At 40.7% G+C, this 12,151-nt stretch overlaps 1 protein-coding gene across 1 annotated transcript in view; it reads right to left on the bottom strand.

Annotated features, from left to right (window-relative positions):
- The window catches only part of LOC104295717 (E3 SUMO-protein ligase PIAS2), a 26,196-nt gene extending 14,530 nt beyond the window's left edge, over positions 1–11,666 (bottom strand). Inside the window, exons 1-5 of the mRNA XM_009895494.1 lie at positions 11,195–11,666; positions 7,954–8,038; positions 7,276–7,326; positions 7,075–7,165; positions 2,554–2,688 (exon numbers count right to left, since the gene is read on the bottom strand). Of these exons, the coding sequence (XP_009893796.1) occupies positions 2,554–2,688; positions 7,075–7,165; positions 7,276–7,326; positions 7,954–8,038; positions 11,195–11,666 (834 nt within the window). The remainder of the gene's footprint in view (positions 1–2,553; positions 2,689–7,074; positions 7,166–7,275; positions 7,327–7,953; positions 8,039–11,194) is intronic.
- Between the last annotated feature and the right edge of the window lie 485 nt (positions 11,667–12,151).

Genomic DNA, 12,151 nt, shown 5'->3' with positions numbered 1-12,151 from the left:
GATGATCTGAGGGCTGGAGCACCTCTCCTATGAGGAGAGGATGAGAGAGTTGGGGCTGTTCAGCCTGGAGAAGAGAAGGCTCCAGGGAGATCTTATTGCAGCCTTCCAGTCCCTAAAGGGGGCCTACAGGAGAGCTGGGGAAGGACTTTTTGCTAGGGCATGTAGTGATAGGACAAGGGGGAATGGCTATAAACTGGAAGAGGGCAGGTTTAGATTAAACATTAGGAAGAAATTTTTCACTTTCACAGGGTGGTAAGGCACTGGAACAGGTTGCCCAGAGAAGCTGCGGAGGCCCCATCCCTGGAGGTGTTCAAGGCCAGGCTGGACATAGCCTTGGGCAACCTGGTCTAGTCAGAGGTGTCCCTGCCCATGGCAGGGGGGGTGGAACTCGATCTTCAAGGTCCTTTCCAACCTAAACCATTCTATGATTCTACTTAGATGAGCAGATAAAGTTATCCAAATGCACAGGAAACAACTAAGAAAATTTTTTTTTTTTTTCTTAAAGAACGACCATACATTGCACTGTTTATTGCCTACAGAAAGAATTCTAGAGGCTTAAGTCTGACCACCTCTGTGGGATTACTGCCTCCTTTGCTCAGAAGCCCTCCGCTATCAGTCAAGTACATGCCAATAAGCCCTTAACCATGTGAGCCTGCTGACACTTCTCACTGTCCCCAAGGCTCTTATTTAGAAGATGAATAGCTGCTATGCAAGTTCTGATACTCAGAACAGAGCATCAACATTAAACCAAAGAACCCACTTCACCTCTCAGGACAAGGGGGAATGCTGGGACAGCCTCCAATTCATCTCCTTCCATGAGAATATGCTTTGGCAGATACAGGGGAGAAAAAGCAGGATCAGCAGGAGAGGCCAAGACTGCACACAACCCTGCAGTCATGTCAAGATTCTTGTGCTTTATTATTGGGAAACAACGGCTTAGATCTTTCCCTCCACCCCCTTTTTTAAAAAAAAAAAAAAAAAAAAAACCACACACACACACAACCACACACACCAAACCAAAAAACCACCACCCAAAAGAAAACCCCAAAAAACCCCAAACCCACAAACCACCACCACCTTTTCTGTCAGCACTGCCCTTCATTTATTTTTCTGAACGTTAGCTTTCTCTCCACTTTCTTTTAAAAATTTTAATTAGTATATAAAAGCTTATACTGGAATCTCACTTTGAAACATGTGGTGTCTCTGGTCCACAGATTTTGATTTTTGAAGACAAAAAGTACAATGTAAGATACTTTGATAACCAAATCCAAAAGTATTTACACAACTAGCCATAGAGGAATAAGTAGACCTTGACTTACCAACAGCTGAAAGGGCTGCTGCAACAGCTATTTAAACCTAGGAAGAATTCAGAATTTTTTCACACTCTCCCTTTCTTTCCTTAGTAAATCCATAGGGGGATTTCTAAACAGCCACACAGCCATTTTAAAGGCTAATTCCTTTTCAACTATGATTAATGACTGCAGGAACTAGAAAGAAACAGGTATCACATTTCAGTCACCACCAGCTTTATCTCCTGCCACCTGAAGTCTAGCATGCTTTTCCCCTCCCTGCAGCTTCCATGAAGTTTAGAATTGCATTAAGAGGCGGCTTCAATTTTTGTTTGTTTGGGGTTTTGTTTTTGGTTTTTTTTTTTTTTCCCAGCTCTCCATCCTTCCCCACACTGAGTCATTTCTCCCTCAAGTCACCCAAACTTCCAGAATACTCTTCATTTGTAAGAAAACACACACCACACAAGCATGGTCCAAGCAAGCATGTTTGAGATCCATCAAGCCCAGAAACAGCAGACACCAGCAGCCCGATACTCCCCCAATAAACCCTTCCCAGCAACCTGCCATCTAAGAGCTTTCTGAACTGGAAATTCCACCCTGTATCAGTTTATTTGCAAGGATAATTTTAAATCAACTCATAGAGAGGCCATTTTCACATAAAAAGAAATCTCAAAAGAATAGAGATGGAAGTATCCATTACAAGTTCTTCCAATGAAATAAGAATTGCTTTCCTAAAACTTTGTATTACTTGGTTAGAAAATACAAGAACCTCAAAAGCAAATGTCTGTCTCCATCCCCACAGCCTTGGCACAGCCAGTCAGTTTAAAAAGCCTTCTCCAATGGACAGTTACAATAGATACCGAGAAACATGCCTTAGAATATATGGCTACGTAATTTCATTTTTCACCCCACCAAGCTACAAGGAAAAAAGAAGGTTTCCCTTTTGTTATTTTGTCACATCTGTTTTCTACTATTTACACCACAAAATTTTGATATTTTTGACACATTTCAGGCAACCCCTAAGGACAGGCTTTCTAATGTGAATTCTATAAGGAAGTCTTTGCCATCTGTATGCAAATTTTATACGTTACTGTAAACTACTATACTTCTAGAGTAAACTTTGTTTCCAGGCACTGATAAGTTTAGCCACCTAATACTAAACACTGGTGTATGCCTTGCCAGCAACAACAGGCAGTAGGAGAGAAGGAATTCTAGATGAGGTTATTTAGACAACTTTCCACATCCTACAGAACATACAGTTTACCTTTCCAATTTCAGAAGCCCAGGAAATGGAAATCTGGTTTGGTACTGCTGACGACAACCTAACTAGAGATGTTATATTCAAGGGGCGCCCAGGTCGTTTCTGTTCAATTCCATTTTTTGGCGGCGGAGCATATCCCTATGGGAAGAAAGGACAAAGAAAGTGTTACCAAATCTCCCCGCTGTACTCTAAAACCTGCTGAAACAGGCTTGTTAGCTTTAAACAGATCTATGGAAAGCAGGTAAACCTAGAGGCTCTCTAGGCTGGAGACTAAATTCAACACTTAGTCTGAGAAATATCAGTCTTTGACAGTCTTATACCATAAGTCTACCACAATTTTAAAGCTTTTTTTTTTTTTATTTTAAGTGGTTTTACAGAAGTGCTGAAAAAGTGGAAGAAAACACAGTCCAGGTAAGTTCACTGGAAAAGTAAAAAGCAATGTTGATGCTTTGTCCTCCCCCCTCCCCCCCACACACACTGAAAGAGAGTGGAACATCACAAGGACACAGCCTTAGTGACAAACACAGCAAGTCATGAAGAGTTAATTCAGTGTTTCACACCCAGAAAACACTTTATTGATTTTATTTAAGAAACAATAAAATCTTGTTTCAAGAGCTCCACATCTCCTTGGTGTCTGCTTTGCCTCCCATCAACTACACCTAGCCCCATTAGCGACAGGTTGTCACCTGTACTCTGCCAAGCCCCCTGAAGAAGGGCCATACATGGAATATCAGCTGTATTTAAGAGCTAATAGGCTTTGCTGTTGTCTGCAGAAACAAAATAAACTAAATATTGCTTGCTCAGCTTTGATGAACAACTTCATAATCTAGAAACTTTTCTCTGTAGTTTTGTTTCCTATACAATGTTTGCAAATTGAATCAGGAGCCATCTGGTTACCTTTTGCTTCTAGGCAAGCATGTATTCTCCAGCATATCGTGAGCAGAAAATACTTGTGCTATGTGAAGGAGCACATGGCCTAACTGCAGCTTATTCACCTCGCCCTGTGTCTGTTGCTATGAAAGCAAGCCAGTCTGCAACAGGAACTCAGAGAATCTCTGTTTTGAGCTCACACAGACAGCCTGCAGTCCACTCATCCCAAAAACTCATCCTGTACCAGAAGGATGCCAATAAGAGATTGCAGCCCTATGTCTTGCACAGAACTGACTGCCAGATTTCATTTAGTTCAAGACAGTGTTGTTCTATACAAGAAACTCTTCCAGAAAGGATATGCCAACCCACCCACCCCCTTTTTTTTTTTTTTAAGCAAGAGAAACACACACATTCACAGCCTAGTGCTTGGAAAAAGAGTCACTTTGGAAATAAAAACCAGAAATAAACAGCCTCTTCCACTCACTAGCCAAGTATACCATAGGATAACCACAGCCTTTAATCCAGGGAACTCTCAATATTTGCCACATCATTTCCTAGGTTTCCAAAGCAGCTCCATACATTTCACCTGACAACCAAGCCCTGGCTGTGCCTCACCACTGCCCGTTATTAATTTCAGATAGGACTCTTGCTTGCAGTGAAAGAACAGGAACTCTGAGCTTCTACAGGCAGGTCTGCCAGGCCAGAGCAGCAGACAGCAATTGCTGAAGAACTCTTTCCAACATGGTTCTCGCCCCAGATGAGTAACTCAGTAGCTATCAGGAAACTTACCATGTGTGCAGAGGCAACAGACATGGGGACTGCTGACAATTTCACATTTAAAACAATGAATGATTTGCCATTTCTTTAATCAGACATAACAGCTGCAGCCATTTATAAAGCATATATCCCAATTGCTTTGCTGTAGCAGGCCTTTCTCTACTATGGTAACTTTATAATGAGCTTATGTGGATGAACACACCATTCCTGCAATATTTAGAAGAGTATTTCCACACATACTGTACCAAACCACAATAATCCTGCTGGTCTCCAACCTAAAATGAAGCTGCCTTGTTTTCAAGAGAGCAAGAATGCAAGTTCTTTTGTATTTCCCAACTTTTTTTTTTTTTTTGAGACAGACTCTGCAGTGCATGTGCTTCATTGCAGTCAAGCTTTTGACATTTTCTTCTAGAGAGCAATGACCTTGAGATGAGATTCAATCTTTTACTCCTAGAACACTTTAAAACCTTCCCTTCCTAGCCTCCCAGGACTCAGGTAAAGAGCACTCTGCTTGCCTGTCACAACCAGCATGGTCTAGCACTATTTAGTTAGGCTGCCAATTCTAGTGGCTAGCAAGCGCCAACATTATTTGTGTCTTTAAGTCTTCCATGCTTCTTGCAAGAACCATATTAGTCAAAGTAGGTGGATGTCCTGGTTCTGGCAGGGATGGGGTTAATTTTCCCAAGGAGCCAGCAGGGGATACAGGTATTCCATGCCATGTGACCCATGCCCAGGTTGGCAGGGGGGAGCTAGCCGGGGGAGGGGGCAGCCTCGGTCCGGGTCCGGTTGGGAGCGGCGGCATTGTAATAGCGTTCGTATATTCCTTTACTGGTGTTATTGTTATTGTTTTCTCTTGTTTTTTTGCTGTTCCTTTAAACTGCTTTTATCTCAACCCACGAGTTTCTGCCTTATTCCTTCTGATTCTGCCCACGGCTGTGGGAGTTGCGCGAGCGGCCGCGTGGTTCTTTGTTCTCGGCTGGGGCCAAACCACGACAGTGGAATCTGCTATAACCAGAAAAATCTATCAACAGGAAGAGTGATTGCTCTTCTATCTGGCTATTTCCAACCTGCCCTGACGTATTTGATTTTGTCCTTTGAAAGAGACCTGCAGTGGTCTATGGAGGTCCCCTGAGAAGCAAAGCAAATTACCTTTTTGGACTCTCATGTTTTGTCTTGCCTACAAGAAGTCAACAACAGAACCACCTGCTGTAGTGCATTATAGATAAAATCCTTGTTACTTGCCATGACAACAGCACAAAAAGCTCTGCATTTACTCCTTTTAAGTCAGAACCAACACTATAAGAGGATGACACAGTTAGTTGTAGGAATACAAGAAAACACTGCGTTAACATGACTTGGTACAACCCAAAGCAGTACTGGCACACTGGCAGCAATTCTCTGAAGTTTCTAGTAAGGATTGCAGCCAAGGAGATGACCAAGAATAATTTACAGACATCTGCAGAAGCATGAACTGCTATACCAGGGAAAGACAGAACAGTACTCACTTAAGAATTGTACAAGTTGGCAATAGAGGCTGGCATCGCTGATTAATTACCTAACACCAACACTACTGAGTTGGATAATAGTGGTCTTTGAGGCAAAGAAACTGTCTTACATTTCCTGCAACAGAAAGGAATCACCAGAGGGATACAGTGACCAAACCAACAAAAAAATGTTTGCAGGAGCACTTGGACTGAGACTATATTTGTCATTCAGCTCAGCTGAAGGAGGAGAAGAAAGGAAGTTGCCAAGACGATAGTCATTTATTCACTTTCTCAACTTAAGTTTCTGCTGAACAAATTAAAGAATCATCTCATGATGTGCAGAAGAACTTACAGGGTTTAGATCTAAAGCAAAGCAAGAATCCAAGACTACAATTTTTGCTATGACTGCAACGTATATTACACACAAAATGGATAGCATAACACAGCATAGCAGGGTGTAAAACTATATTAGCAAGACTGAGAATCAGCAGACATTGATGTCCACAGGATAACATCAGACCCAATTCTTTTTGGTGGGTTGCTTAAAGAAAGGAAGACAATTCGCAGAAGAAAGGAGAAAATCCTCAAGTTTATCACAGAGAACATAAATGGTATTTGCAAAGAAAAATGACTAGAAAACACATGAAGGAAATCCTCTTACACATTGAAGACAGATAGAAGAACAGTGATGCAATGGTTAAAGAAGTAGGGGGAAAAGAAGCTAGAGAGTCTCATTTAAGCAGAGTAGAGACAAAAAAAGCAGTCATGGTTGCATATGGCAGAAGGGAGGGTACAGGACAACACCAAGAAGGTGACACGCCAAAGTGGTGACAAACATTCTGAAAAAGAGGTTTCACACCTCTTCTCTGCACGCAGAATTTTCCCAAACCCACTGCTGGGAAAAAAAACCAAAAACCACAAACAAAAAAAATCCCACCCCTCTGTACTACTACTTTTTCCATCTTCTATAGCTTCTAGAACTATTTCAGAATGGGTTGCATAAGAGTTTCTCTCTGTTCTACTGTACAGATACCCGTTCCAGAGATTTTTCAACAATAATGAAAGAGCTTTTCCCTTTTTGTATATATTCAAGCCTTGAGATGACCCTGCCTACGTACTAACTTGCAACATCAGACGCTAGTAAAGTGTACAACTGCCAACTTGCTACAGGTGGCTAACACACAATTAATCCATGCAGTGGCTGTAACATGATTAAGAGCAGCAATGGCGCTCTCACACAGCAAACATACAAACCATATGCCTAACATGAGTAACTAGAGAAATTTGAGCGATAACAATAAGCAGCTTGATTGTTTTAGCAAGCTAACGCTACAGAAAACACACACACACTGCAAGTCCCGAAGAAGCCACAAATACATACAAATAAGCTTACCGGCAATGGAAACAGCTTCCCATTTACTTTAATACACAAACTATTAGGGTAATTATCTTCTTGAGGGCAGCTTGTCTCTGCTAGGCATAACCTATATCCCCAAAAAAAGAAAGCGTCATTTTCAAGGGTCACCACAAACATCTAGAATTATGTTACATCGGCCAATTAAGAAGTTATAAGAGAACACTATGAAAAAGGTACCTTAGCTGAACTTGGACTGTATAATCTCTCCTGCCCCCTGGCAAGAAGTCCCTGCAACAAAGAGAAAGAAAGAGAAGTATCCATTTAGACAGCAGATCTCATATTCCAGTCATATGCAGAAAGAACTGGCATGCCTGCCCCAACATCACTAAACTTTGCTCTTATTTTTCTTTTATTGAGCTATGAACAAGTCTTACAAGCGACACCGCTGTTTAGCTACTGCAAGCTAAGCAGGACTTCAGGATCAGGATCCTGTCAAGAGTTTATAGTAACAATAAAGTATGATGTCGCCAGAGAGGAAAAGACCCTATGAATTCTCTTGGCTTACACCATAGGTCTTGCAACAACATGAACCCTGGGACAAAAGATAAAAGCAGCCTTCCATTCCTGCATCCAGGAAACATGCAGAAAAGCTTACCACCTCTCTAAATAGTCAATTATTCATAACTGAGTAATTGTTAATCTCTTTAGTGACATAGGATTTACCCCAACTGCACATAAACTCTGTGCACAGTAGTTCCTGAAGAAAACAACAGATAAACTCAGCATAACTTCGGTGAGGATTATCACTCTGCACCTGCAAGCTTACGCGATGCATAAAACGAACCAAAAAACCCACATTGTCTCCTGAAATTTTGCAAAAGTTTACCTACACTATGCCACACACTAACTTCTTACCTGGAAATACAGATTTCTCTGACCTGCTGAGGTGTTAAAGCAAAGATAAAAAACTTCTCTTGGAACCTCTGAATACTGCTCTGCACTAGAAAAAAAGACACAAAAGAGGTTTAACCATGGTGATTAAAGTCATTGATTAAAACAGAATCCGCAATTGAGTTTTTCTTGGAACAAGGCATAAGTCACTTAATATAATCAAATTATGGTTGAACTGTATGTAAATGTCAACAGGAAAGCAATGGAAAAAGTTATTCATTCAACTACATTCAGATGGTTTCATATCACATTACACTTCAGTACTAAAGCAGCTTGGCAAGCCACATTATAATCCTTTCTCCCACTGGAGAAAAGTTCAAAGAAACACACAACAAAATGTAACACTGGATACCCAATGAAAACAGCACCACAGAGAAAATGTTTACAACTATTTTAAGGTACTACAAGAAGAAAATATGCACCAAAAGTTATTAATGAACAGCTGGAATTTCAATTGGAATTGGACTCAATTCAGAAAGAGCTAAAGGTAACTAAGCCTTTGAGGAGGAAGGGAGGGAGCACAACCCCTAATGCCAGAGAAGCCAGCTAGACTTCATGTCTGGAAATTACCCCTCAGTAGCTTTTGTCAAAATAAATAAATACAACTTTCATATCAGAATCCTACTTGTCTGTCAGTGCTGGGAAGCAGTAATATTTTAGTATTAAGGGTTCATAGTATGTACATATTACTTTTCTACTGTCTTTTGACTCGAGAAGTTAGAAATCTTAACCTGAAATAAAGGTAGATTGGACTTGTCCAACAGTTTAAAGTAACCAGCAAGGAGGACAAATGCAAAAATAGCACAACTAAACCAGGCAAGTTTGGAAGAGCTAGACTGTCTTGTACACTGTGACATTCACAGAAGATGATCTCTATGCCCAGAAAACATACACAAAAAGGACACAAACATGAAATAGAACCTCTGTGGAGCAAACACACACACCAAGTTCTTCAAACAATTCAAAACAGCTACATTGTGTGCTTACATGCACACACCCCCATAGACAACATTTTATATTTCAAAATAATACTTCAGCACATGTTCAAAAGATCCTGGAAATATTTTGTTGCTGAATTGTGTGGGGGTTAAAACTAAACCCCATACCTACACCTGCTCTTGTGTTCTCATATTAGTGCAAAAGAATACCTACACTCATCCCTTTAAAAGAGTCATAGTGAAGTGGACAATACTCCTAGCTCCCTGACTTATTTGGTTTCCGAATCCTTAATTCTCAAACATAAAAAAACCCTTGTTTGTTCCATGTCCCAATCACCTGAGTCTACTAACTGGGACTATAAGCTATCCATATCAATCTAAAAGTCTTAAGTAAAGCCTCATTTCCAAATGAATCCATGTTAGAGTGATTTTCAGCCAATGTTCATATTCTTCTAACATCAGAAGGGCCCATTATTTGCATATCAAGCCATTCCTCACATCTCATTTCCCCACTCCTCACACAGATCCAAGTTGTAGCTCTGGCTGCTGCCACCTCCAGGTACTGTGTTCTGGAAAGAGTTTGAAGGCAAGCAAGTACTCAGTTAATTTAATCTCATCCCCCTCACCCATGTTCTAAGAGGACCCAAATGTTACAGCACTAGATAATCCTCACTCCTGCGAAAACTGGGCAACGTGCAACAAAGAATCTACAGTCTTCAAGGGAAAGATTTGAATTTACATACAGCTCTAACTATAACATGGTGACACCCCTAAGGAAGCATTCTCCCTTCATTAAAAAGTATCATTTCCAAAGTTGAGGAAAACAGCTGTTAGGGAAATTTCTAGCATATCACCACCACCTCTAAATATCATTGACCGGGAAACAAAAGGTAACTGCATAGCAGAAATATAATGTGGAACACATGCTGGGTTATACGGGACAGAGTGACTATGTGGCTGGCAACCAGTCTGGTTAACTGTGAGCCAACAGTTGTCCCATAACACAGAATAATTCAGGAAGCTAGTTAGGATACACAGCTACCACACAGAGCTAACGTAAGCAGGAATTAGCCAGGACATTGTGGCACTGAGATTATCTCTGGTAAAGCAATGGCAGCATGAGCCACAGAGCAGTCCAACACCACAGCAGCTATTGTACCAATACACAGGTTCAATATTAAACTCTTCTCTAACAGGGTGTCACAACACAAACAGAAGTGACAAGGCATTGTAAATAATGCTTGTTAGTAACGTTTGCTGCTGTAGGTACTGGAGGATGACCAATCATCAGTATATGCCTCATTGAGGTACAAGTCACAGCCTATTATCAGTTAAGAAACTAAAACATTTAAAAGGATGCAAACAGCTTGTAAAACGCTGAAAGTGTTTCTAAACAATATTACTAAATAGTTAGGGAACATTTTCTATCATGTAAGGTAAGACAGGTTAAATTTCAAGACAGAAAACAACATATTTCCAAATAATTAAATATGTTTAAGAGTGAGACATTTGAGGAAGCTAAACTGAGATTTCAGGTTATTTGGAAGACAAAGGTCCACTCTACAGTTTAACATACAGCATGGCAACAACCCCATAGGCTGAGAAACCTTCACTAATCTGAGTACAACACTGAACTTTGCTGCACAAAGTATCTATTTCAGTGCCAAATGTCAGAACCTGCAGAATTTTTGCAGTGAGATAAGCATAAACTAACAAACCAGTGAACTTATTCTCTTTATGTTGTTGCAACTAATTAATTACTGACCCCGAAACCCTTTTCCTGTTGGCCCTGACAGATGTGTTCCTCATTTGTACCAGGTAGATAATTCAGGTCCAAATCTTTCAGCCAAAAGTGGAGGTTCAGACTAGATATTAGAAAGCATTTCTTTACCAAGAGGGTGGTCAAACACCAGAATAGGCTTCCTAGAGACATAGTCAATGCCCCAAGCCTGTCAGTGTTTTTGGTCAGCCCTGAAGCAGTCAGACAGTCAAACGATCATTGTAGGTACTTTCCAACTGAACTACTCTATTATTTAATATTCAAAAGATAAAGAACTTTAATCATATATTTACAGAAGAGAACACTATTTTCTCAAGTGTGGCTTTTGGGGACAGGTGGTGGAGAGAGGGCAAGGGTAGAGATGAGAAGGGAAGGGAGTTTCCACTTTTCCCCAGCTGCAAAAAGCAATTGAAGTCTGGACTTAGTACTGTCATAAGCAACACCTATTTCATTAATTAAGCAACCTGCAGAGCTATTAAACACTTACCTAGACTTGTAGGTTTTATGAGCACATCAAGCACATCATAAAAAGGTAGGCTTTTCAGTTGAACATCAGGATGAACGGGTGGAATCGGAGGGGATGGCTGCTGCATCTCAAAGCGGGGCTTAGTGTCTTGAAGAAGCACAGAACTGACAGGCGAGGAAGGAGACTGAGGCGTGACTGAAGTAGAAGGGAGTGGGTGAATACCAGCAACAGCCAGGTCAGGCTCAACAGGAGAAGAACTATTGTCCAAATTGAAAACCACAGGTTTTATAGTCGATAAGTCCGGAAGTCCTTCAATCGTCCTTGGGTACCGACGCCTATAGAGTTCTTGGATTTTTATCTGAACTGCTGGGCTGCAGCCACTCTTCAGTAAGTGCAATGCCCTCATCAGGAGGTCATGTTTCCGCCCGCTTTTATTACGTCCAGCAAACCCCAACAACACTTGTAGTTCAGAAACACGAAAACTTGATACCATATTCTAGAAAGAAAAGATATAAGCACAAGTGAACCAACAGTACCCCAAGTACACCTTTCTGAGGAGCATTGAGGAGCATCCAAACTTCCATCATTCTAGTTCCACACTTGTTATCTTAGGTATTACCCACACCCTTACCCAACAAAAGAATATAGTTAAAAACAAACAACCTTCATCCTGGATGCTTGGTTTGAGTTTGATTGTGTTATTGATTTCAAAGACTTCTAATTGTTTTCACACTCAAAAAAAGCAACAACAACATTTTAATGCAACCCATGCAGTGCTATCTTAAATTCACAGACAGAAGCATAAGCTGTAACACAAAGCCTGTCTCACTTCATGAAACAAACAAAAAATTAAAATCAATCAGTATTATCACCTGTCTTCCTTAAGTTATATCTTAAAATGTGTTGGAAGTGTTTAAGTTCTGCATAGTTTATTCTGAAACATCCTCTTTTTTGGGCAGCATGTTAAACGCATACATG

Source organism: Charadrius vociferus, unplaced genomic scaffold (genome assembly GCF_000708025.1).
Source record: "Charadrius vociferus isolate BGI_N301 unplaced genomic scaffold, ASM70802v2 scaffold302, whole genome shotgun sequence".
In the NCBI taxonomy this organism is placed as follows: Eukaryota; Metazoa; Chordata; class Aves; order Charadriiformes; family Charadriidae; genus Charadrius; species Charadrius vociferus.
The sequence above is the reverse complement of the archived record's forward strand: the minus strand, read 5'-3'. Positions and strand labels throughout refer to the sequence as shown.